A 25,108-nucleotide genomic window follows, 5' to 3' on the forward strand; every position below is an offset into this window, starting at 1 on the left:
AGTCTGGGTCTCGCGCGTTGCACCCGGGAACATGTAGTTCTCTATGTGCCCCTTGCGGCTCACTGGACCGAGAGCGAACTCCATCTCCCAGGAGGCTTTGCGGCGAGCAGCCCAGCTCCCTGTCTCGCCCCCGCCAGCTCTCAGGCCGGCTAGCCTTAAAGGGGACGCGGCCCGAGTGGCGGCTCGCGGGGTGGCCACCGCTCCGGCTCCGCCCCGTTTTCCCGCACCTCGCCCCTCCCCCCGCCGCGTCCCGCAGCCCCGCGGCCGCGCTGCAGAGTCGGGCTCTTTCGGTTCAGGCTTGTGTAGAGCAAGGTGGAGAGATTGGACTTTGCAGTGGCAGCAGCATCTCTGCCGTTTGGGACCTGGAGGAGGGCGTCCCCATCCCGGGGGGAGCAGCGGATCCGCCCTGACCTAGCCCGGCCCTGCCTAGCCCAGCCTGGCCTGAGCGCCCCGCCCAGGAGCCGGCTCTGAGGCAGGGGCCGCTGAGGTCAGGGAGGTAAGGGGGCTGGGGGCGTGTGTGCGGGTTGGGGGAGGTGTCTGCACTTTGGTCATTTGAGAGACAGGGCCACTCGCATGTAGGGCTCTGAGAGCCTGGGGCTGGGAGATGGGAGGTCTGGGTGCATCCTGGGCCTTGCTGTGTGACCTTGGGCGAGTAGCTGCCCCTCTCTGGGACTCAACCTTCTCCATCATCAAATGTGTATCAGGATCCTCTCCTAGTACTGTGGGGCTCGACAGCCTTTCGTGGGGTCCGCAGCTCCTGCCTGGGTGCGGGGGCACTGGTGTAACTAGAGGGAGGGGAGGGACTGAGCTGGGGTTCAAACTGAGGGGTCCAGAGGCTGACACCGCTTGGAATGGGCTTCTGCCATCCTCAGCATCCCCAGCCTCAGGTGGTACTCTCCCCACCTTGACCCTTGCAGTCGGGAGACCCTGACGTGTCTGCCTGGTGCCTGCCCTTCCAGAAAGCCTGGCGTGGGGGTAGGGGTACGGCCAAGAGTAGTATGTGAGAGGCGGCCTGCAGCTAGGACGCGTGAAGATGGTGGGTTCCTGAGGAAGGAATAGGTGCTCCCACTGTCTTCTCTTCTTTCTCCCCACTCCCCTTCAGTAAAAGACCATTTGCTTTTTACCAGTAAAACCCTTTTCTTTCCAGGAGAGAGTTTGGTGGCCTCGACAAGGACCTCCCAGTAGTAGGATGAGGGGCTCCTTCCCAGGGCTGCCTTTCGTAGAAGAAGTTCCATAAGAAAATACAGAGAGATGCTCCTGCTTAGAGACCTGATGGGCCAGGGATAGAGTGCAACTTTTGGTGTCAGAAGGGGCAGCCTGGTGCCCCCCAGGCAGCTCTAGTACCCAGGGAGTCAAAAGATGCCTGTCTCAGCTGGGTGTGAGGGTCAGAGAGGAGAGAGAATGAGTTTCCCAACTCTTAGGTGATAAGCAAGGGCTCAGAGGGGCTGTTCCTTCCTGGGATAGGGAAAGGTTGAGTGAGACCTTCTTGAAGCCCTCTCTCTCTCTCTCCTATAAGATTCTGTGAACTTTTGTCTTGAGGGTTAACCAGGAACAATTTTTTTCTTTTTTTTTCTTTTTCTTCAGCTTTGATTGTTTGAGTCCTTTCTAGAATGGCTGAAGCCTCACTGAGCCCAGCCCAGCGACCACTGCAGGCCTGAGCAGCAGAAGGGGCAGTGCTTGGAGATTTAGGCTAGTCCCTGGAATATACTTTTCTAGTCACATTCCTGGTTTTACCGCATTGTGCTGTCACACATCTATCATTGGTCACTTGTTACTTTTACAGACACCTCTGTGTCTAGTACCATACTGGGCACCAGGCACAGAGAGGGAGATTGGGCCTGCTTCCCACCCCGGGAGATTCCAGTTAGGTAGGGAGATAGACATGGAATCCGGTTACATTATGGAGGGATGAGAGAAGCTAAGAGAGTTGTGGGAGGCAAGAGCTCAGAGAGTTGAATTACAGGAGACAAGGAAAGGCTTCCCAGAGGAGGGGGCATTTGAGCTGGGCATTGAAGGATAGTGGTGCAGTGGTTGCGTGTTTGGCTGCTAACTGAAAGGTCAGAGGTTCGAACCTACCAACTGCTCCACAGGAGAAAGATGTGGCAATCTGCTCCTATAAAGATTATAGCCTTGGAAACCCTATGGGGCAGCTCTGCTCAGTCCTGTAGGGTCACTATGAGTCGAAATCAACTTGACCGCAATGGGTTCGGTTTGGTTTTGGTATGAAAGGATGAGTCAGAATTTACCAGGAAAGAAGACAGAGAAGCCTCTTCAAGCAGAGAGGGCATCACCACAAAGTAATCATTAGGATAAAGCCAACTGCCCAAATTCCCATAGATTCACCACCAAACAGGGCTTTTTAAATTCATCTCCACCCCTGCCCCACCTCAGTTTAGGGTCACAAAAAGGGATTGAATGTCAGACTCAGGAGCCTGGACATTATCCTGAATGGACTGGGGAGTCTTGAGAGTTTATGGCCGGATGGAGCTTATAGTATTACTAATGAGGTTGATCTTACGATGTTTGGGTGGGTTGGAGAGGCCAGGAAGGGATGATGAAGCATGAGCTGGGCTGGGGCATGGGAGTGGAGCAGAATAGTGGAGCTGGGCATGCGTGCATGCGCGCTTACACACATACACAGTGGGTACTTAGAGGGTGATGCAGGTGAGTCAGACTCCACCATCAATACACAGCAAAAATGTGGAGGGTCATCTGAGAGGGACCGGTATAGGGATCTAGGCCTCCTAAGGGAAGAGATTATGTTTTCCTGCAAGCTTTCTGGAGCAGGCCAGGTGTTGCTGGGACTTTCCAGTATGTGATGCCAGCAGAGTGAGGGGGATAAGCCAAAGCCTGGCTGGGAAAGAGCTGGGCAGGTAGTCATCTTCTGGGGTCAGAGGCTCTGAGAGGTGAAGAAGCACTTACCTCCATGGCCATGGCCACTGGGGGGCAGAGGCAGGGCTAGATCCAAAGCCTGGACTCTTTCCTCCAGGACACATGACTCTTGGAAGATGGATTGAGAGAGGGAATGAGGTGATCAGTTAAGAAACTACCACACTAGTCTAGGCAGGAAGAGGAGCTGGTCTTGAGTCGGGCTGGAGATCAGGAGAGAGACGGTGGAAATGTGAAGGTGGCAGTGAGAGCAGATGAAATTCCTTGTAGAACCAGATAGATAAGGAGTGTGTCTCCCTCCCCTGACAGTGTCTCTTTTGCCTCTCAGTGCCCGTATGGCCCAAGAATAGACTTATGACTGCCCCAGCCCTCATTTTTTTTTTTTTTTGCACTTCGTCCCAATCTCATGAGTGACAGGCCCGGAACAGTCCGCATTTTCCAGGTTAGAAGGCTGAGGGAGCCAGGCAGGGACTTGACCATCATCAGCTCGTGATTCTGAAGCAGAGAATCTGAGTTTTAGGTTTTTAATGCAGGCTCTTCTGAGGGATGACATGGCTCTGTTTGCCACTGTGTTTTGGCATGGGGCAGCTGTCTCTTGGATCAGAGCCAGCGTCAACAGGCTGTCTCCTCATCCGGGGCTTAAATGGGTAATGGAACCTCCCCTGAGGAATGCTGGTGGTCTGTTCCTTCCCTTCCAAGGGAGGCTAAGTGCGAGTTCTAATCCCCGCTCTGCCTAGGACATGTCCCTCTCCATGTCTGAGCCTTAGCTTCCCTGTTTATGCTGTAGGGACAGCAAACTCTGTTCTGTCTCCCTTACTTGCCCTGTAATGGGGTCAGGCGAAGGCGAAGCCTCTAAAACCCTTTTGCATGAATGCATCCAAGATATTATTGAGTGGGCTTGCTGGTGTCCATGGTGACAGCTAACCTCAGTCTGTTTGTGTGGGAGTGGAGGCAGGTCGGTAGGGCTGTGGCTGGTGTAGCCAAGCCCACAGACTGAACAGAGGCTGCAGGGCTGGCCTTTAAGATCAGACCCCTCAGAGCCTTCGCTGACTGAACTCCCAGCTGCCAGGCATGAACCACTTCATGTGGGAGCTATTAGGTAGAGGGTTTTTTTTATTAGGTAGAACGATAGGAAATTGTCAACATTTGACTCTTCAGTTTCATGCAGCTCAGCCTGATATCATTTATCCCTACCTTAGAAAAAAAAATAAAAAATAATTTTTTTTTTTTTTTTTACAGAAGAGAAATGAGGCATAGGGATGTGCTTTGTTCAAGGTCACACAATAAATTGAGCCTAGGTGCCTAGTTTGATTTTCTTTCCACTTACAAAGCCTTCTCTGGCCTCAGAACTGCATTTCTGCTGCCCTTGTGCCCTCTTCTCCCATGTGTGAAGCCGATAGCTCATTGATTCGAGTTTCTCCTTGGCTCCCTGAGTACCAGGGTTTCTTGGCACCCTGGGTTGAAAGCACATTAAATCCACTAGCCTAGGAGTAAGGGTGAGGAATGGACTGTGTTAGTGCGTGGGAGATTGACTTCATAGCAACTGTCTTGTCACAGGCACTGCCTAGGAAAGAGAGGACCAGGGGCTGAAGGGAGATCAGTTTTTAAACACACTTGAAAGGCCTTTGGATATTATGCCTTGCATTGGCTCTCCTTACAAACATGTCTGTCTCCCAGTAGACTGGAAGCTCCTGAAGGGTAGAGAGACTCTGTTTTTAAAGCGAAGGGAACTGACGTTTTCTGAGAACTTCTTTGTGCCCAGGACAATGTGAAAGACTTTATATTTGCCTTCTCAGCAACCCTGAAAGATGGAAACAGAGGCTCAGAGGGCATAAGTAACCTAGATGGTAACCAGAACACATCTCAGATCAGCTTTACTGAAAGAGTTAAAAATAAAGCACGAGGTCTAACACTGTCCCCCACTCCTAGTTCAGGAGACTGGGGTAGGCCCTGGGCATCTAAACTTTCAATGAGTGCCCAGGTGATTCTGAGACAGCCAGTCTGGGAACCACTGATCTGTGCCATGGCTACACCCTCTAACCACAGTAAACTCTTAAGAGGCAGTCACTCTTGGCAGTAGCTGGCATGGGGGATGCCAGCTACTGATAAATAAGCCCTAGTTCCTGCCCTGAGGAGCTCACAGTCTGCCAAAAGAGACAAACACTTAAACAAATGGGTCCATTGCAATGTAATACATGTAGTAATAGAGGTTTGGTCAAGGCCGAGAACTAGGACAGAAGGGAGTGTCTCCATAGGACTGGCACATAGTTGGGGTCCCCAAATGCCTAGGGTCCTGAATCCAAATTTCTGGCCCCTCATTCCAGGAAGTTTTCTGACTTGTCCTCATACCAGCTTCACGTCTCCAAAATAGTTTTTACTGAGCTGGTAATTTAATCGAATACCTACTGTATGCCAAGCCTTGTATGGGATTCTGCCTAGAATGGGATTATAGGATGAAATGACCCTGCCTTCTAGGAGCTGAGAGTTGGGTATTACGAGAACAAGCACTACCCATGTGAACAAGCATGAGAATCAGGAGTCAAGAGTGGGTCAGTGTGGGAAGACGGTTTCCAGGAAACAGTGCAGATGGAGGGGAAGGACAGAGGGAAGGCCGTTCTGGCTCAGAGGAATAAGGTAGCAGTAACTCACACTGTACTCTGCATTTACTCATTCAACAAATGCTTACTGCATGCTAGGTGCTAGGGATACTATGGTGAACCAAACCAGATGTGCTTACTGCCTTCAGGAACCCTATATAATATAGTGGGGAAGGCTGAACCCAATCAGATAATCACGATTATTGAAGTGAGTTTGAGTTGAGGTCTGAAGAGTTAACCAAGCAAGAAGGGAAGGGTAGAGCTTACACAAAGGCCCTGTAGATGGAGGAACATAGTGAGCCAAGAAAGAGCGAGGGGCTAGTACGGGACGAGCTGGAGAGGCAGGCAGGGCCCTGAGTGCTCAGGGCTGTGGCAGCGCTGGAGCTCGAAGAGGAGATGCTTCACTTCAGCGGAGGGGACTTGCACCCAAACATGCCTGTCACTACGTGATCCCAGCTGTAATGGAGGAAGAGGCCACAGGTGGCTGTAGGAATCGAGGGTAGGGGGTGGACTCGTGTCTGGAGGACCTGAGATGTTCTCATTGAAGACAGGGTGTTTGAGATGAACTTTGAAGGAAAATAAGAGTTCGCCTGGTTGTGTGAAAGTGTGGTGGTGGTTAGAGGTCTGGAGAGATAGGATGTTTCAGGCAAAGTGCACAGCATGCACACAAAAGTGGAGGCTTGAAAAGCTGTAGGTCATTTGGGAAAGAGCAGGGTAGAACAAAGTATGGGAAGGATCTCCTGTAACGCTGTTGACCCTCCCTTGGGGTGCTGAGCCCTCCCTCCTAGGAGATGCAATTTGTATTGTGTTCCCTCTTTTCTCCCCCATAGGGCATAACTTGGCCAAGACTCTGGACAGCAGTTTCTAGATCCAGCTCCTGTCCGTCCCAGGAGTGGTTGAGGTCACTAGTGAGGCCTGGGGGAAGAATGGGAGAGGGATGGAGGTGGGGCCCGTATGTTGCCTTTGTGTCAATTAGATAAAGGAGCCCAGCGGCAATAGTTACAACTCACTGGTTGTTAACTGTGTGCCAGACGTTGTGCTTTACTTCATCATGATACCTCCTGGCGTGGCTAGTATCACTGTCCCATTTCACAGATGAGGAAACTGAGGCCCAGAAATGCTGAGTTGCTCACCCAAAGTCTCAGCACACAGAGGACCACATGGGGAACTGGACGACGGCTCCTGAGCCCCAACAAGCTGTCGGACAGAGTGTGACCCCATTCTTTGTCCCCACACACAGCCACCATGGACAAGATCCTGGAGGCGGTGGTGACATCGTCGTACCCAGCAAGTGTGAAGCAAGGATTGGTGCGGCGCGTGCTAGAGGCAGCGCGGCAGCCGCTGGAGCGAGAGCAGTGCCTGGCGCTGCTGACGCTGGGCGCACGCCTCTACGTGGGTGGCACCGAGGAGCTGCCGCGTCGCGTGGGCTGCCAGCTGCTGCACGTGGCTGGCCGCCACCACCCCGAAGTCTTCGCTGAGTTCTTCAACGCGCGCCGCGTGCTGCGTCTGTTGCAGAGTGGCGCCGGCCCCCCGGGCGCCCGCGCTCTCGCCTGCGTGCAGTTGGGTTTGCAGCTGTTGCCCGAGGGACCCGCGGCGGATGAGGTGTTCGCGCTGCTGCGTCGCGAGGTGCTGCGCACGGTGTGCGAACGCCCGGGGCCCGCATCCTGCGCGCAGGTGGCGCGGTTGCTGGCGCGACATCCGCGCTGCGTGCCCGATGGACCGCACCGCCTCCTCTTCTGCCAGCAGTTGGTGCGCTGCCTCGGCCGCTTCCGCTGCCCGGCCGAGGGCGAAGAGGGCGCCGTGGAGTTCCTGGAGCAGGCCCAGCAGGTGAGCGGGCTCTTGGCGCAGCTATGGCGCGCGCAGCCCGCAGCCATCCTACCCTGCCTCAAGGAGCTGTTCGCAGTCATCTCCTGCACAGGTGCGTGTGTGGGTGGGGCTGGTGCAGATGCACATGCGCGCGAAGGTCCTGTGTGGGGCCTGGGCACGTGGCTGTACATGCAGATCCTGCTGCGCGTGTGTCCCCGCTCACTGGTGTGGCATGAGTGTACATGGAATGAATGAATAGGTGGAGAAGTGTAGTCGTTCCTTTATTTAGTCAGTAAACCTCTCCTGAGTGCTTACTGTGGGTCGTACCCTGGGCTGGGTGCTGGGGACCAGAGAGGAGCGGACTGTCTGGTGTGGGAGGACAGAGATCAATCTGGCCAGATGGAGGAAAAGGGGGCTGGGGGAGCAAACAGGAAGGGGGTCATCCTGTCCTTTGGGTGGGCTGGGTTTCCTAGAAGTGATGGTTTTTGAGGCAAATCTTGAGAGCAGGGGCAAGGTTGTCTGGGCAGGCAGAGTCAAAGGTCTGGAGACATGATGGAGCCTGCAGGTGTCAACTCATAAATGTAAAATCTTTACTCTTCATTGACAACTGTGAAATTTGTACTATAGTGTAAATGACTGAAATAAATAAATGCGTCTGGCAGGAAGACGAACCAAGGCCCTGTGTGTAAGGACCTGGGTCTTCCCATCTCTGGGCCTCTGTTACACTTGGAGCATGCCCCCCACCGCCTCCAGTCCACATAGCCACGCCTACCTATTCTGACAGGCTCCGCTGTTAGCCCTTCTAAAGGCCTTGCCCATACGGCCATAGCTGGGGATCAGTGCTTCCTCTACTTGCCCAGCGCAGGGCTGGGCCCAAAAGCAGTGTCGGTGAAAGTTTGTTGAGTGAGTGAGTTATAACATGGAATCAGGATGTGATGCTGTAGGAGACAAGGAGGTGGCCGTTTATGTGTTTTGTGGAGGCTCAGCCTAGTTCCTTTGCAGCATGAGGGTGTGGGGTGATGGGGGAGGTGAGGGGCCTGCCCACCCTGCTAAACTCAGCCCATCTCCCTGTTCCAGAGGAGGAGCCGCCATCTAGTGCCCTGGCCAGCGTGGTCCAGCACCTTCCATTGGAACTCATGGATGGCGTCGTCCGGAACCTCAGCAATGATGACAGCGTGACAGATTCTCAGATGCTGACCGCCATTAGCAGGTGAGGTGCTGAGAGCCAGGCGGTGGTCAGGTTTGGGGCTCCTCCCTCTCTTCCTTCCAGAAGTCCCCTCTGCTGGTTGGGGATGCTGGGTGAGATTTAGAGTCGGAGGGCCTAGGTCCTCATGCTTTGTTCATTCATCAGTCCTTTCTTAAGTTCTGCTCTGTGCCTGACCCTGGGTGGATATGAGAGGACACAGAGACCCCTGCCCTAGTGATGCTGTCAGGCTGGGTGCCAGCCTGGTATGACCCTGGACAGGCCAGTGAGCTCTCTGAGCCTCAGTTTCTCCCTCTATAAAAGGGGAGGTGGGTGGTGCTATAAGAAGCTTTCAGGGTTCTATGGTGTTGTATAAGAAGGCAAAAGTACTTTATGAAGTGCTTTCTGAGTTTGGCAAATATGATAAACAGAGTTTGGATACTTTTCAGCCTCAGAACTCTTATACATCCCCCACTTCATTCTCTCACCTGTGAACTAGCCACACTTACCTGTCCAGTGATCCCAGGACATGCAGTCTACCTTTCTGCCTGTAGGCCTTGGCCTGTGCAGACCCCATCACCTGGTATGCCTCCCCCTTGCATTGTTTCCATACCTGTGTGTAGATCCACCTTCTCCATAGGGCCTTCCTGGTTGCCTTGTCCTTTTTTTTTTTAGTGAAAATATACACAGCAAAATCCACTCCCATTCCATAGTTTCTAGTCATAATGATCAGTGTAAAAAACATTGGTTAAATTCTTCTCATTGTGTCAACATTCTCATTATTTCTGTTCTAGTTTCAGTTCTATTTATTTAATCTCCTTGCTCCCCAGCATTCTCGTCTATGCTTTTAAGTACCTGTCAACCGTTTGGTCTTACATAATTTTTTTTTTTAAGTAACAATACTCAAGGGTGACAATCTTTACTTTTTGGGCTAAACTGTTATGTACTTAGTTTAACAGTGACTTCAGGGGATAGTTTCAATTCAAAGTTTGAAGAGCAACTCAGGGCCATAGTCTCGGAGACTCCTCCAGACTTAGTAGGTCCAGTAAGTCTAGATCCTTTAAGAATTTGAAGTTCTGTTCCACGTTTTTTCTCCCTTTTTATCAGGATTTTTCTGTTATGTATCTGATCAAAACAGTGGTGATAGCCAGGCACTATGTAGCTCTTCTGGTCTCAAGGTGAAGGAGGCAGTGGTTCATGTAGACACTTAATTCTGTAGCCCAGTTCCTTCTGTGATTCTTGGGTTTGGTTTCCTTGTGTTAGTGGTTAAGAGTGTGGCCTCTAAAGGTAAGCTATTTGAGTTCAAATCCTGACTCTACCACCTCTTGCCTGTGTGGACTTTGGGCAAGTTCCTCAGCTTCTCTATTTTAGTTTCTTCATCCATAAAATGGAGTATAATAGAACCCATCTGAGAGGGCTGATGTGAAGATTAAAGTAGATAAAATGAGATTGTATAAGTAAAATGCCTAGAACAGTGCCAGAAAATGTAAGCAGTTATTACCACAATTACTATTACATTGCTCTCTCATTGTTCCCCCTCGTTATAGCAATCAGCTGAGTATAAAAATAATGATAATAGTGACATCTGCCCAAGCACCTACCTCGTGGCAGCTTCATGCTCATTCCGTACAGGCATTGTTTTGTGGGCTTCAGATGCGTAAAATATGTGTAAAGCAGGTAGAGCAGTGCCTTGTACAGAGTGAATACCACACAAATGTTAGCTGTTGTTATCTCTTAATCCATACAACAACCCTGTGCTGTAAGTATTGTCCCCCATTTTACAGAAGAAGAAACTGAGACTCAGAGAGGGGAAGTGACTTGTTCCAGGTCACACAGCAAGGGCTTACAGAAGCCAGAGCTTCTGGCCCAGGGACAGTGTTCTTCTTGCCACAGGGCCCTGGGGTACGGACAGAGGCAGCCAAAAGCTCCATTTTACCACCACAGCGCCAGTGTGGTGTGAGGTTTGGGGTCTGAGAGGTCTTTGGTCTCTGCTATGTTCCTGTCCTGGGTCCATTTATATTTCCAAGGCGTCATGTTCATCCCACAGGCCACAGGTGTGTCAGTAAGGGAACTCAGGACATTATGGCTACCCCCCGGGCTGCCCTCACTCAGGCATTTGCACCTCCTTGTCCCTGTGTCACTGTCATTCCCCTCACCAGGATGATCGACTGGGTGTCCTGGCCCCTGGGGAAGAACATTGACAAGTGGATCATTGCATTGCTGAAGGGCCTGGCCGCTGTTAAGAAGTTCAGCATCTTGATCGAGGTTTCGCTCGCCAAAATTGAGAAGGTTAGTGGGCCCCTGTCCAAGCCCAGGCTTGTGGGTTTCCTGCTAGTCTTTTGCCAGTGACAGTGGAGGTTTGGGAGGCAGGGCATCAGGGCTCTGATCCGGGCTTGCTGTGTGACTTGGGTCAATTCACTGTGCCTCTCTGGGCTCCAGGTTCCCTTCATGCATTCCTCTGACTGCTCACTGAAGTATGTGTGTCTTTATCACTTTTCGTCTGTCCATCCATCCATGAGATATCTACTTATCTTGTAGTCCATTTCTCCATCTGTCCATCCATCTAGGTCTATGAGCATCTCTGTGTTCTTGCTCCTGCATGGGTCTGTGGCTTCAACTCTGGCGTGTCTCAGACTGAAGCCAAGCTCCACTCTCAGACCTGTGACTGTACTTGGCTTCTGGTGGCCTGGCCTGGGGACTTCTGACCCACTGACTCTCTTCCAGGTCTTCTCCAAGTTGCTGTACCCCATTGTCCGTGGAGCCGCCTTGTCTGTCCTCAAGTACATGCTCTTGACTTTCCAGCACTCACATGAGGCCTTCCACCTGGTAAGGGCCCCTGTCTGCTGCACCAACAACAGGCACTCCACAGCCCCCACTGGCCAGATGTGCTTTGTTGGGGAAGAAGAGTCAGGGCTTGAAGCCCACAACTGCAAAGCCCTGGATGTTAGGACCAAAGGAGACTTGAGATCCCATTTTACAGATAGGAGTCTGAGGCCAGAGAATATGCACGGCCTCCCCTACAGGCACACAACGGAGTGACAGAGCCTAGAACCATAGTAGTTAATGTTCCTTGGGCACCAGCTGTGTGCCAGGCACAGTGCTAAAGGCAATTTGTATGTGAATTCATGTAACACCAGCATAGCCCAGTGTGCTCTATCATTTTCTTCATCTGTCAGATGAGGAAATTACAGTTTAGAGAGGCTATGTCACTTACCCCAGATACACAACTGGTGAGTGGAACAGGGAAGATTCAAGCCAAGGTGGCATGACTCCCAACTCAGTGTCCTTCCTGTACCCTGCTGCCCACCAGAACCCAGGTGGCCTCGCTTTCAACTTACCCCCTTCTGCTGTCTTCTGGGCCCCTCCCGTGGGAAGGACAGCCAGAGTGCCTGGAAGGCTGCCCTTCTCATCCTGCCTGCCTTCCCCAGGGACATGCAGATGGGGCCCTTGGTCAGGCCAGTGAAACTTATTTTGTTGGCACTAGAAAAAGCACAGAACCAGGAATTGGAGTCTTGGCGTTGAGGCCTAGCTCTATCATCTGCCAGATATGGTGATCTTGGGCCAGACACATAACCTCTTGGAGATGAGAACAGGGGTAAAGTCCCAGGCCAGTGGGAAAGGATTAGATGAGGTAACCAGGGACTTGACAGTTATTGGTTTCTCTCTATCCTTCTCCTGGGCTCGCTCCTCTGCTTCCAGTTCCTATGGCCTGTCTCTGTCCATCCCTGGGACAATGTGGTAGAGCACTCCTATGGGTTTGAGAGTTAAAATTCTGTAGCCCAAGGGAAAGAAGCAGGCTTTGTATTCAGACCCACTGGTTCAGACACCTGCCTTCCCTATAGCTCACTGAAATCTTTGGCAAATTACATAACCTCTCACCTCTAATTTCTTCATTTATAAAATAGGGATAATTGCTGCTTCATAAAGTCATTGTGAGGATGAGGCAGTGTGTGTGAAGTGCTGGACACGTAAATGTTTCAGAAAGTACGATGGTGTTTGCCCTGGGAGGCTGCCACTCACCCTCGGTGAGGGCTGTCCACCCAGCCAACCATGCCACAGCATCACTCCTGGGTAGGCAGAGTAGCTCTGGTCACTTAGGCCTTCAGGCTCCTTGGGCAGTTCAGTTGGCTGAGGTTAAGCATCTGGGGCTTGGGCTCAGGCCTCCCCTCAACCCTGTGAAAAGGGTATTAAACTTATCCCTTTCTACAGATGAAGAGAATGAGGCAGAGTTTCTAAGGTCACATGTCTTGTAAAAGGAATCACCTGCCAGCAGAACTTAGTGCTCACGTGGGCAGGGAGGAGCCTCCCTGCCTCAAAGAGCTCTGGGTGTTTCTAGCAGTGACCACAATCCTGTGTCTCAAGTGGGTAAACTGGTGCTGAGCCTGCCTCTTTCTGCTCTCACAGCTCCTTCCTCACATTCCCCCCATGGTGGCCTCTCTGCTCAAGGAGGACTCGAACTCGGGGACCAGCTGCCTGGAGCAGCTGGCAGAGCTGGTCCACTGCATGGTGTTCCGGTTCCCAGGCTTCCCGGACCTGTATGAGCCCGTCATGGAGGCCATCAAGGTGAGTGACAACTCCCCATGTCTTCTCACCCCACAGCACTGGCTTGCTCGTGGCCATATGGCAAGTTGGTGGATGTGCCCCTTTTCCCACCATTTGGCTCCTAGCTGCCTCCCATCACCTCCCTAGACCCATCCTGCGCTTCAGGCACACTGAGCCACCTCCCGTTTCCCATATGGGTCATTCTCTCTCATGATTCATCTGAGCCTTTGCAGAGGCTGTTCTAACAGTTCACTCTTCTCTTGTTCTGCCAGGATAGCTCCTACTTATTCTTTAAGGCTCTGCTCAAGTGTTACCTCCTCCAGGAAACCTTCCCTGATGACCCTCAATACCATTCCTCCCCCCACCAGGCTGGGTCAGAGCTGCTCTGGGCTCCCACAGACCTCGTGCCTCCCTCTCACAGACTGGGTATCTGTCTCTCCCACCAGACTGTGAGTGCTGTGGGGGCAGGGATTATTTACAGTTACTCACATAGCAAACCAGGCCCAGAATGGAAACTGGGGACACAGACGTGAGGCAAAGTGAGTCTGTACCACTGAGGAGCTTGCAGCTTAGTGGGAGGTGACAGACATGTAACTCTGGTCTAAACAGCCTATGAAAATATTCCTGAGGTTGGCCTAAGAACAGTGAGGAACCAGAGTGGGGAGAGAACCCCTCCAGTGTGAGAAGGAGCTACAAGGAAGAAAGGGTTTCTAAGCTGGGCTTCATAGGTTGCTAGGACCTGGCTAGTGCAATGATTGACAGTAGTATTTGCAGATAGTGCTACATTTGACAGGGTTTCCCCACGTATTTTGTCTTCTAATGCTCACAAAGAAACCCTGGTGGCATAGTGGTTAAGAGCTACAGCTGCTAACCAAAACGTTGGCAGTTGAATCCACCACGCACTCCTTGGAAACTGTATAGGGCAGTTCTGCTCTGTCCTAAAAGGTCGCTATGAGTCAGAATCGACTCGATGGCGATGGGTTTTTTTTTGTTTGTTTGTTTAATGCTCACAAGAACCCTATGAAGTAGAAATTAATGTTATTATTGTTATTTCAATTTTGTAGATGAGGAAAATGAGACTTGAAGAGTTTTCATGACTTGTACAAAGTCACAGAGTTAGTGAGAGACAAAGCCAGGGCACTGGATTGCTGAACCCTTTCCCATTGCCTGATACAGAAGGCAGGTCTGACCACGGGTGAAAGATGTCTAGGTAGGTGGTGGCCCTTTCAGAACCTCTGACCTAACTACTGTTGCGGCAGTAGGACAGACTAGATAACCAGGTGAAAGATGTCTAGGTAGGTGGTGGCCCTTTCAGAACCTCTGACCTAACTACTGTTGCTGCAGTAGGATAGACTGGATAACCTGAAAAGCGTCCCACTGCAAAATACCTAGAAATGCTTGTTAAAATGTAGCAGTGTCTTTTTGAGTACATAGCTGAGCTTATAAGAAAGTAAGGGGGAAAAGATGGGGGAACTCCAGTGGCCAAAAAGGAAGAGAAAACTGAATCCCAGAATGGTAAATGAGAGATGATGCTTTTTTGCTCTAGGGTGGGGAGGAAGGGTGGGTTAGATGGCAAACCTCAGTAAACAAGGGGCTTGAGCTTTAATGGCTGATGGGGACAGGAAGTGAGGCTTAGGACCTGTACCCAGTGGGAAGCTGGCATGAAGACTCCCACATAAAGCCAGGATCCTAGAAAGTCATTATTGTTAATGAAAGAGTGATCTTAAAAAAAAAAATATAGCCCCAGTAGACATTGAGGAAACTTTTCCTACTTGATCTGGATTGAAAAAAAGAAATCTGTAATCAGTGGCCTGCTCATGTAGATTTAGGAGTTCAAATTTATATCATCTTTGGGGTTGTGGAAACTCCAAGCTCAGAAGTTAACATTAAATGTAGTCACAACTTTATAAAACCCCAGAATTGCCTGGTAGGAACAGAAACAAAACTGCTTTCAAGGCACACAGATAAAGTTCCACTGAAGATGAGTTTGTAATCTTCAAATTACAAAACACCCATTGAGAGTTGGTAGATGCAGCAAACAGAATTTCTGATATTTACTGGAATATTTTCAGTTTTTCCAACTTAACCTGAGAAAGACATCTTTAATAGTCAGAGCTAACCTGTGATGGAAGGGTTGCTTGGATGGGTCATTAACACCTTGTCCCTGGAGTTGAATGAACAGAGGAGACAGCACTTCCCCTTGTCAGGGATGCTGCCCAAGGTTTTAGGCATTAGAATGGAAGTGGATCAAGAACTCTGAGATTCTGTGATTGTTGCATCTGTTTCCTGCTGGACTGTGAGCTTCTGATGGGCAGGAGCCATGTTGTTTTGATCTGTGAGTGAGTGAATGAATGAATGTTGTATCATTACAACATGACTGTAGTGTGAAGAGTGTTATAATAGAGGTGTGAACAAAGAGTATGTCCCTGCACTGGGCCCTGATGGGAACTCAAGATGAGTGAGACCCAGGCTTAGTACATTAGGGGCTGATGGTTTGGTCCAGGGAGCAAAGGGAGTCTGCAGATATCTATCTGTACCACCAGGTGCAGGGACGTAGGCTTTGTAAGACAGGTACAGATAACATGGTGGCTCTACTTGAAAGGATCTTGGAAAGCTTCATGAAGGGAGGCATAAGAATTAGACCTTGACAGATAGGAACTTGCAGGAGGAGAACGCTCCAGTCCAGATGAGTCAAAGGGAAAGGCATGGAGGTGGAGTGGTGCAAGTCCATGTCAGTGGTAATGTGGTGGTGGAGTGGAGGGCAGATCAGACACAGCAAGCGGAGAGCTCTGAAAACCAAGCTGAGTTGTTCTGCTTAATCTAGCAGACCTGGGCTTCTCCAAGGTTTTCACCAAAGTATCTAATGTCAGAAGAGGGGACTTACCCAAAGCAGCCTGATATGAGCCTGAAGTTTCTTTTAAATCTCATTTTATTTTCAAGATTCATGTATCTACTTCATAATTTTAAACAGTTGTTTTAATATAAACAAACTTTTCTTTCTTGAATATTAGAGAACGTGGCTCTGGGAAGACGTGCAGCATGTGTCCTATGATTTTGAATACTTGGTACAAGCCACTTGGGGAGGCAAGGCAGCAAATTATCCACGACAGCACGGCCATAGGATCCTATTGTTTATAAAGTTCTTTCACATGGGTTTTATGAGTTATCCTTTTCTGTACACACACTCCCTGATAAATAGGTTCTGGGAAGTGCTCTTACTTAGGCATTTGTATCAGGTTATGGCAGTTCCTCTGGGACCTGTGGTCCTTGGAAAGGGATCCATTGTATGAAAATTTCAAGTAATGTTAGGAGCTTGAGAGCTATTTGGAGGTTTCTCCCCCTCCCCTTCTTTAAAAGTACAAAGTTAACTTTTCTGGGAGAAAAATGGCATTTGATTTTGTTTTTTCTACCGTGGGTTTTTTTTTGGTCTTTTTGTGTGTGTGTGTTTGCACGTGTGCACCTATGTGTATGGTGGGGGTTTGTCTACCTGTGTCTTTTTGTCCCTGTTTGTTCATGTTGTGGGATGGAAGGACTAGAGAGGGGCAATAGGAAGAAAAAAGAATAAATTAAGAGAGGAGATACTGAGCCTCTATCTTACTTCCCTTATGGCAGCTCCTTTTTTTAATCATCTATGAGAGGTGACTGATTAATGTGTTAAACTATCTGATAAATGATCCAGGGGAAAGAGTTAGCAAGAACGTAAAACCACTGCATGAGCAAGACCTTCTGCGTGAGCCAGAGCATGTATACTGGGGAGACAGGGCTTCTGACAATAAGCTGGTCTGAAGCTCGAGAGCCTCGGACAAATGGAGAGCATTGTGCTTCAAAAAAAAAAAAAAAAAACCAGTGCTGTCGAGTCGATTCTGACGCATAGCGACCCTATAGGACAGAGTAGAACTGCCCCATAGAGCTTCCAAGGAGCACCTGGCGGATTTGAACTGCCAACCCTTTGGTTAGCAGCTGTAGCACTTAACCACTACGCCACCAGGGTCTCTGGCATTGTGCTCAGGACCTTGAAATAAAAAAAAGGGCGAGAGGACCTGTTAATATGGTTACCTAAATCTACTGAGATAGCATTACATTGTGCTTAGGTGTTTTTCTTTAAGACATATCATTATTAGAACTAGTGCTTGATAATATTCTTTCAGGTGCAATTGTTTAATGCGAAAAAGGATAATAAGTGGGAAAGCACGCTGATCCCCTAGCCTGTGACCAAGGACCCATACCTCAGACCCCCGGGATCCCCCATTGTTCCAACTGTAGGGTCATGTTCTGGTGCGAGGCTAATGCTCTTGAAAGCTGTCTCAACCTGAAAGTAGAAGGTGAAAGTGGGAAGATCATTGCGTGCAAGCACCATGAATATGTACAATGCCAAACTATATAAGGTAGGAGTATCCTCATTTGACAGATGAGGAAACTGAGGCCTAGGAAGGCTGAGTCAGGGAGGCTCATTGACCATGGCCAGACAGCTAGTGAGGATGAGAAATCAGGAACAGAACTGAGATTTGGACACCACTGGATGTGGCTGGTGGACCAGTGTTGTTACTGCTTAGAGTCAATCATATCCTGGGCTCTTTGAACAACAGCCCACAAGTCCTTCACTTACTGCCTCTATAACATACTCCTTCTCTATCTGAGCCTTAGTTTTTTCATCTATAAAATGAGGATCATACCACCTTCTTAGGACACTGGTGACACAAAAGATCATATAAGAGGCCCTCATGTCAAGATGAGAACCTGGAATGAGTTTATAAGCACCCGGGCTGTTCATACACATCTCTAGAGCATTGATGGGGTCATGTGTTGGGGAGAATAGAGGGTAGGCTGTAGTTCAAGAAAGCTTCCCAGAGGAGGTGTATTTTTAGAGCTGATCCTGGTGTCCACTGGCTTGCCTGCTTGTTCCCTTCCCAGGACCTCCATGTTCCCAACGAAGACCGCATCAAGCAGCTGCTGGGGCAGGATGCCTGGACTTCACAGAAGAGCGAGCTGGCTGGCTTCTACCCCCGGCTCGTGGCCAAGTCAGACACGGGCAAGATTGGTTTAATCAATCTGGGCAACACATGCTACGTGAACAGCATCCTTCAGGCCTTGTTTATGGCTTCCGAGTAGGTGTTGATTTCACATTTCCCGTCTGTCCTTGCTCTTCTTCTTTGGGATCCCTGGTGACAGGTGAATAGGGATGGACGTGGGGACGGGGTTGAAGGGGATGGGTCTTGCCTTACATGGTGGGCATGATTCCCTGGGATCTGTGGGAACGTGAAGGGCAGGCGAGAGACCCCAGAGTCCATAGGCCACTGCCAAAGCTGTATGTAGGTCAAGACTGGATGGCAACTCAAGATGGGCTTCAGGTCAGGCAACAGTGGGGAGGGGTCTGCTCTGGGTTGTTTGACGTCACTGACTTTTCTCCAGGCTAAATTGTGTCTTCCAGGGAAGAGCTCCCACTTGCCCTGGTATTAGACATCTCTTTTCAAAAAGTCAAAGTGAAAGTAACCTTTGATTCTAGCTCAGTGACCTAAAGTCAGTGACCTCATTGTTCTCTCTGAGCTTCAGGTTCCTCATCAGCAGGAGCGGGTGGGAGCTGATTTCTAGGACTCCTAAGGTGCTGCTGCTTGTGCTTCTCAAACAGTCTATGGTGGACTAGCTTTTGTTTGTTTCATTTTTCTAATTTCCAGTCTGTTGCAGACCATTACTTTTGTAAAGTACAACAAGAATGACTTGCCAGAAAAATGATCATGTGCTTGTATGGTTGTAGCAATGTCCAACTGCTATAATAGTTTCTAAATGTTTACTCAGTTTCTGAACTTGTCACAGACTGGCTGGGTGGCTCCCACTTTGAATAGTGTGGGTACTCAGGTACTCAGTGGGCTTAGTTTGGAGAAATTCATGACCTGTCTGCCCATAGCTTCTCCTGGGAACCGGAGCTAAGCTGGGCCTGGGATTTGGCTTGTTTCAGGGAATGTGGGTGTCAGGAGCGGGCTCCTTCCTATCCTCCATAAGATTAGATCCCTGTAACTAGGAGCCAGGCCAGCCCTGCCAGTGTTCCTTCCTTCAGCATTTTCCCCACAGTGACTCCTGCCTACCTCATCTGAAGGTAGGAAAGTAGTAACTAAGAGTGGTCCGGGGGACAGGGGTTGTAAGAGTGGACTTAGAGGGCTGAGGTCAGAGAAAAGCAGGCTATTCTGGAGGGGTCTGAAGGCCATTTCCTGAGGAGGCAGGAAGAAAAGTATGAGAGTGGCTGGTGATGATATTGGTACAGACTCCGGTGCCTGCCAGAGTTCATACTGTAAAACCCTGGGACCACAGGACCTTAGAACATTTGAATCTTTGAACCTTGGGGTCATGGGGTGTCTGAGCTGGAAGGGACTGCAGGGGTTACCTAGTTGAACCCCTTGTTATCCAAACCAAGGTCATTGTCCTGTCACTGACCTCAGATACTCCAAGCCGAGTTGTTCACCTGCTCCTCTTCCTTGCCCTGGCTCTGACCCAGACTTCAGCTGGAAATTTCTGCTCTGCCTATAGCCTGGAGCTCTGGGTTTCCTGCAGGATGGGAGCACAGAGGCTCTGTGTGTGCCATTGGCTTACCCTGGGTATTCCTGCTTTGTTTTGAAGCTTCAGACACTGCGTGCTCCGTTTGACTGAGAACAACTCACAGCCCTTGATGACCAAGCTGCAGTGGCTCTTTGCCTTCCTAGAGCACAGCCAGGTGAGCACAGAGAGGGTAGGGTGGGGTAGAGAGGAGGCTCTGGTCACATTCCCCTACCCCTACAATACTAGTTGGGTCTGACACCCTTCACTCCCCCAGGTCCTGCCTGCACCTGGCTATAAGCTCCTGCTTCCTGGATTAAGCAGCTGAGCTCCAGTCTGGGTTTTACCCAAAGCCCATGGGGCCAATTCAGTGTCCTTATAGGCCCGGAGAGAGGTGCCTCCTTGAGCTTCTGTGGTGTGCTGCCCAAATCTCTCCCATCAGCGATTCAGTCCTTTGTACTAAGGTGTTGCTTTGTTCATTCTCTTGCAGTTTTTTGAGCGCCCACATTGCCAGGCATGCTGAGGGGTGTCAAGGATACAGTGGTGACAAACACCGTCTATCCCTCATGGGACCTAAAGCCTTCAGCCAGGCGTTATGCAGGGTCCTGTGTGGGGACACAGACATGAGTGCACCACGGTCCCTGCTCTCATGGAGTTCCTAGCCTGGTGGGCGACAGACCTGCAGATAACAAGAATAGCACTTAAACAGGAAAAGGGCAGCTAGGAAGGGGGAGGGGTTGCAGTGAGGAAGCTGGGAAGTGAGGGGCAGAGAGTCTCTGCAATGACTAAATCCCAGTACACCGAGAGCTGATTGGCGAGCAGCCTCCTGCTCCTGACCCCATCTTTCACTGCCTCGGTCCTAGCGGCCTGCCATTTCCCCAGAGAACTTCCTCTCTGCTTCTTGGACACCCTGGTTCAGCCCCGGCACCCAGCAGGACTGCTCAGAGTACCTGAAGTACCTGCTGGATCGGTAAGGGAGGCCAGGGCTCCTGGTTCTGTGAGGGGGCTCTGGTCCTGGAGAGGTTTCCTAGCGGGGAGGCTGCACACTTCCGAGCTGTGTTCCATCTTCCTGGAAATGGGGGTGCTGGTTGTGCTTGTGCATGTAGTGTGTGATAAGCGTGGGGGCTGGGTGGGTGTGAGGGAAGCTTGGGAAATGCTGAACTGAGACCCACTGAGAGGGGTGTGTGTGTGTTTGTACTCTGCTTGCCTGAGTGCGCACATGTATGCGCGTGTGTGTATCTTTGTGTGACCGCTCTGGGGGCATGCGCACATACATTTGGCATGTCTTCACGTAGTGTGTTTGTGTGCCTGGCAGTGTGAGGGTATGTGCATGCATATGTCCTAGTGCTCCACCGTGTACCTGCGTGCATATGCTTGTGCTTGTCCCTGCATGTGTATGTGTCTGTCTGCTGTGTGGCCAGTTGAGTTGGTAGGTGGGTGTGAACTGAGGCAGGTGCACTGGAGATGGGTCGTGTGTATGCATGCGGACCCTGTGCTTCCTGCTCCAGGCTGCACGAGGAGGAGAAAACCGGGGCAAGGATCTGCCAAAAGCTCAAGCAGTCCACCTTGCCCTCCCCGCCTGAGGAGCCCCCTAGCCCAAGTTCAACCTCAGTGGAGAAAATGTTCGGAGGCAAGATTGTGACTCGGATACGCTGTCTTCGCTGCCTCCATGTCTCCTCCAGGGAGGAGGCCTTCACTGACCTCTCCCTTGCCTTTCCTCCTGCTGAGCGCTGTCGCCGCCGCCGCCTAGGCTCAGTGATGCTCCCTACAGAGGAGGTCCGAGCCCGGGACCTCCCACCACAACCCCGATTCCAGATCCCAAGCCAGGAGGGTCCTCGGAGGCAAAGGAAACATTGCATCACAGGGGACGCCCCTCCCACCATCCTGGACATTGCCAGCCTGGGCTCCCCGGGGCCTGTGGGGCAAAGCAGTCAGGAAGAACAGGTGGAGAGGGAGGAGGAGCCAGCAGAGGAGGAGGAGAAAGAAGTGGGAAAGGAAGAGGAGGACGAGGAAAGGATGAGGGAGAAGGAGGAAGAGAAGGAGAAACAGGTGGAGAAGGAGGAAGAGAAGGAGAAACAGGTGGAGAAGGAGGAAGAGAAGGAGAAACAGGTGGAGAAGGAGGAAGAGAAGGTGCAGAAGGAGGAAGAGAAGGTGGAGAAGGAGGAAGAGAAGGTGAAGGAGAAAGAGAAGGTGGAGAAGGAGGAAGAGAAGGTGGAAAAGGAGGAAGAGAAGGTGGAGAAGGAGGAAGAGAAGGTGGAGAAGGAGGAAGAGAAGGTGGAGAAGGAGGAAGAGAAGGTGGAGAAGGAGGAAGAGAAGGCAGTGAAGGAGGAAGAGAAGGCGGAGAAGGAGGAAGAGGACGTGGTGAAGGAGGAAGAGGAGGTGGAGAAGGAGAAGGCAGAGAATGAGAAGGAGAAGGATGAGGACAGCCAAGGACTCAGCACCCACAGAGATGCCGCTCCCTCTGGGGAGCAGGTGTGTGGCCCTGAGGGCTCCCGCTCAGTCCTGGACCTGGTTAACTACTTCCTGTCTCCTGAAAGGCTGACAGCTGAGAACCGCTACTACTGCGATTCATGTGCCTCCCTGCAGGATGCTGAGAAGGCAGTGGAGCTGAGCCAGGGGCCACGCTACCTCATCCTGACACTGCTGCGCTTCTCCTTCGACCTGCGCACCATGCGGCGCCGTAAGATCCTGGATGACGTCTCCATACCCCTGCTGCTCCGCCTGCCACTGGCAGGTGGCCAGGGCCAGGCCTATGACCTCTGCAGTGTCGTGGTACATTCTGGCGTGTCCTCAGAGAGCGGCCACTACTACTGCTATGCCCGAGAGGGGGCTGCTCGCCCACCCCCTTCTCTGGGAACTGCCGACAGGCCAGAGCCTGAGAACCAGTGGTACCTGTTTAACGACACTCGGGTGTCCTTCTCCTCCTTCGAGTCAGTCAGCAACGTCACCTCCTTCTTCCCTAAGGACACTGCCTATGTGCTGTTTTATCGGCAGCGGCCCGGAGAGGGGCCTGAGGCTGAGCCTGGCTCCCCCAGGGTGCGAGCGGAGCCCACCCTTCACAAGGACTTGATGGAAGCCATTTCCAAAGACAACATCCTTTACCTGCAGGTGAGCAAACCCATGGGGATCTTTGATCTGAACTCAAGTGGAGAGGGGAGGTCCAGTCCCAGCTCAATCACTGGCTTAGATAAGCTATTTCTCCTCTTTGAGCCTCTTCCTTTTTTTGTATCCATGCATCCATCCATTCACTGCTCAGTGCTGATATTGGTCACCTATACCCTCTACTGCAGAGGAACAGACATTGAATAGTTACGTATGCAGCTTCAGTAATACTTTAGAAGTGTGCTGAAGGAGAAGCATGGGTTCTACAAGAGCGCACGGTATGAGCAGGTAGAGAATGCTTCTCTGAGGGGGGCACTCTACACCATGTGAACCTATATAACGGAGCCTTTGACTGCACTTGTTAGAGGCAAGGGTGGTATTAGAAATATTTAGCAACGGGAACGGCAAGGATTCTGACCTATTGGGATGGGTACTAGCCATAAACAGCTGGAGTGACCACAACAGGCCCCGTAGATACCAGCAGTTGGAGTCGGTGTTTTGTGTGGGGAAGGCAGCTTCTGGGGTGGGGACACCAGGCCCGTTTTTACATTTCTGCCAGGCTGTCCAGGCAGAGCCAGGGCCAGTGGTGGGGGTCTCCCCGAGGAAGGCCTCAGCTCAGCAGGAGGAAGAACTTTCTCAGGCAGAGTCCACTCCTAGTGCTTGTCGAGGCAGTGAGCTGGATGGCTGCTGCTCAGGAAGCCTGTGGAGAGGTTCCTGTGTGGGCTGATGTGATCCTCCAAGTCCCTGCTTCCTGGCCACATCAGGCCCTGTCAGCAATTCACAGTTTAGTGTGAATGAGTTTCTTTCCTCCAAGGGATGGGAGTTTTCATCGGGGAGGAGGAAGAGGGATGAGTTTGAAACCTAGATATAGGGTGGACGGATGGGTCTGTCCCACCCCTCCCCCGGCTGAGCTGGAACACCTCAGGACTGAAGTGGCAGTGTCTTGGCCATGGGGACCCAGAGGAGACACTCAGGAGGGGTGTGCTGAATGGCTCTGGGGAAGGGAGTGAGGGAGGACTCTGGCTTCAGAGTCTGATTTTTAAGCTTCCTCTCCCATCCTCCTCACCCCATTGTGTTCCCAGGAGCAGGAGAAGGAGGCACGGAGCCGGACGGCCTACATCTCTGCACTCCCTGCATCTCCTCACTGGGGGCGGGGCTTTGACGAAGACAAGGATGAGGATGAAGGGTCTCCAGGGGGCTGCAACCCTGCAGGTGGCAATGGTGGTGATTTCCACAGACTTGTCTTCTAATGTGAACTCTGCCCCCCAGCCTGCTTCTACCTGTGGGGGTACCACAGCCAACCTCAGGGGAGGCCTTGACCCCTTCCTTCTGGGAGCCAGGTGGGGAACCCAGGTCCCAGGCAGAGGGGCTCGGCAAGGTGGGGTCTGAGGCGGGCTGTGGAGGCAGACCTAGTCCTGAGGGTCTGGAGGGAGACCCTTCTAAGGCCAGGAAGGATGGAGCAGGAACTTCTGGAACACTGGTCCTCAGCCTGAAGGGTAGGTGGAGACACTATGATATGGAGGTGAGATCCAAGCCTCTTACGCTGGGGCTCAGGCCCTGATACTGGAATCAGCCCCATTAAGATTTTACACCCAAGTGTCCTGGTCAACTTGAAGCAGCTTAGATGGACACTCTCTGGGCTTTGCTCTTCCCGCTGCTCCCCTAGCAGGCAACTGGTACTGGAATATATGATTACGTTCCGGAAACAGAGGGCTGAATAGCTCTAGTGTTCTGCCATCAAGTAGCATTTCCCTTCCAGCTCCTTTCAAATACCTTTATTGCTCTATAGTATAAAATGCAGAGCAGGATCCAAACCCCTGCACAAAGAAGGGGGCTGTGTGCCGCACCTCTGGCCTTCCTTTTGTTTTTCTGCCTCAATCATACCCAAATGGCTGGGCCAAGAGACCCTGGGTCACAGAGGGGTTTTCAGAGGCAAACCGTGTGAGTGCCTGCAGCAGTGGTACCTTTCTGAGGGGAATGTAGGTGAGAAGCAGCTTGTCACAGGATCAGAGACTGAGAATCGCCATCTGGTCCCCCTCCCCTATACCAAGCAATGATAGTAGAAGGGAGGATAGCCCCCCTCAAAGTGGGAGGCCCTTAATCCCAAACTTCCTCTCCCCTAGACTGCCTCAGTGCCTGAGATGCCGCCATTTGCGTTCTCCTTCTGGTTAAGATAGAGAGTCCTTATTTTACTGCAGATGTATTTGTGTTTATCTTGAAGCCATTGTCCATTCTGAGGAAAGCTGGCTGGCTCAGCTTCTCTGGTCAGTTGGCCACACGAGTGGTGAGAGTAGGGTTGTGGACTGGAGTTGGGGCATTGATGTGGCCCCCTGAGAGGTGGGTGGGGGTGGGGTCAGTGAAGACCAGATGTTAACTTCATGTGCCCCAATAACTGCTATAGCCTCTTCTGAATGGAGAGCAGACACCCAGGTTCTCCAACAGGAATAAAAATAAGTTCTCTGAA

At 51.2% G+C, this 25,108-nt stretch overlaps 1 protein-coding gene across 2 annotated transcripts; it reads left to right on the forward strand.

Moving 5' to 3' along the window:
• The first annotated feature begins 201 nt into the window (after positions 1–201).
• Positions 202–25,108, forward strand: USP35 (ubiquitin specific peptidase 35). Of its 2 annotated transcripts, XM_064288751.1 has the most exons (11): positions 202–496; positions 6,727–7,404; positions 8,370–8,502; positions 10,635–10,764; positions 11,200–11,301; positions 12,880–13,038; positions 17,929–18,122; positions 19,627–19,720; positions 20,406–20,512; positions 21,051–22,650; positions 23,727–25,108. In XM_064288751.1, exons 2-11 carry the CDS (start codon positions 6,732–6,734, stop codon positions 23,892–23,894), a joined length of 3,360 nt encoding a protein of 1,119 aa, XP_064144821.1. In that variant the 5' UTR covers positions 202–496; positions 6,727–6,731; the 3' UTR covers positions 23,895–25,108. The 2 variants fall into 2 exon arrangements, with proteins under 2 accessions (XP_064144821.1, XP_064144820.1); XM_064288750.1 differs by having other exon boundaries at positions 21,051–23,832.

The sequence above is a fragment of the Loxodonta africana genome, chromosome 7, assembly GCF_030014295.1.
Source record: "Loxodonta africana isolate mLoxAfr1 chromosome 7, mLoxAfr1.hap2, whole genome shotgun sequence".
Lineage (NCBI taxonomy): Eukaryota > Metazoa > Chordata > Mammalia > Proboscidea > Elephantidae > Loxodonta > Loxodonta africana.

Coding starts and splice junctions, on each gene's coding strand:
- USP35 (XM_064288750.1), top strand. CDS start 6,732: ATGGACAAGATCCTGGAGGCGGTGGTGACATCGTCGTACCCAGCAAGT. Junction 7,405..8,369: donor CGCAGTCATCTCCTGCACAG/GTGCGTGTGTGG, acceptor TCCCTGTTCCAG/AGGAGGAGCCGCCATCTAGT. Junction 20,513..21,050: donor CTGAAGTACCTGCTGGATCG/GTAAGGGAGGCC, acceptor TTCCTGCTCCAG/GCTGCACGAGGAGGAGAAAA.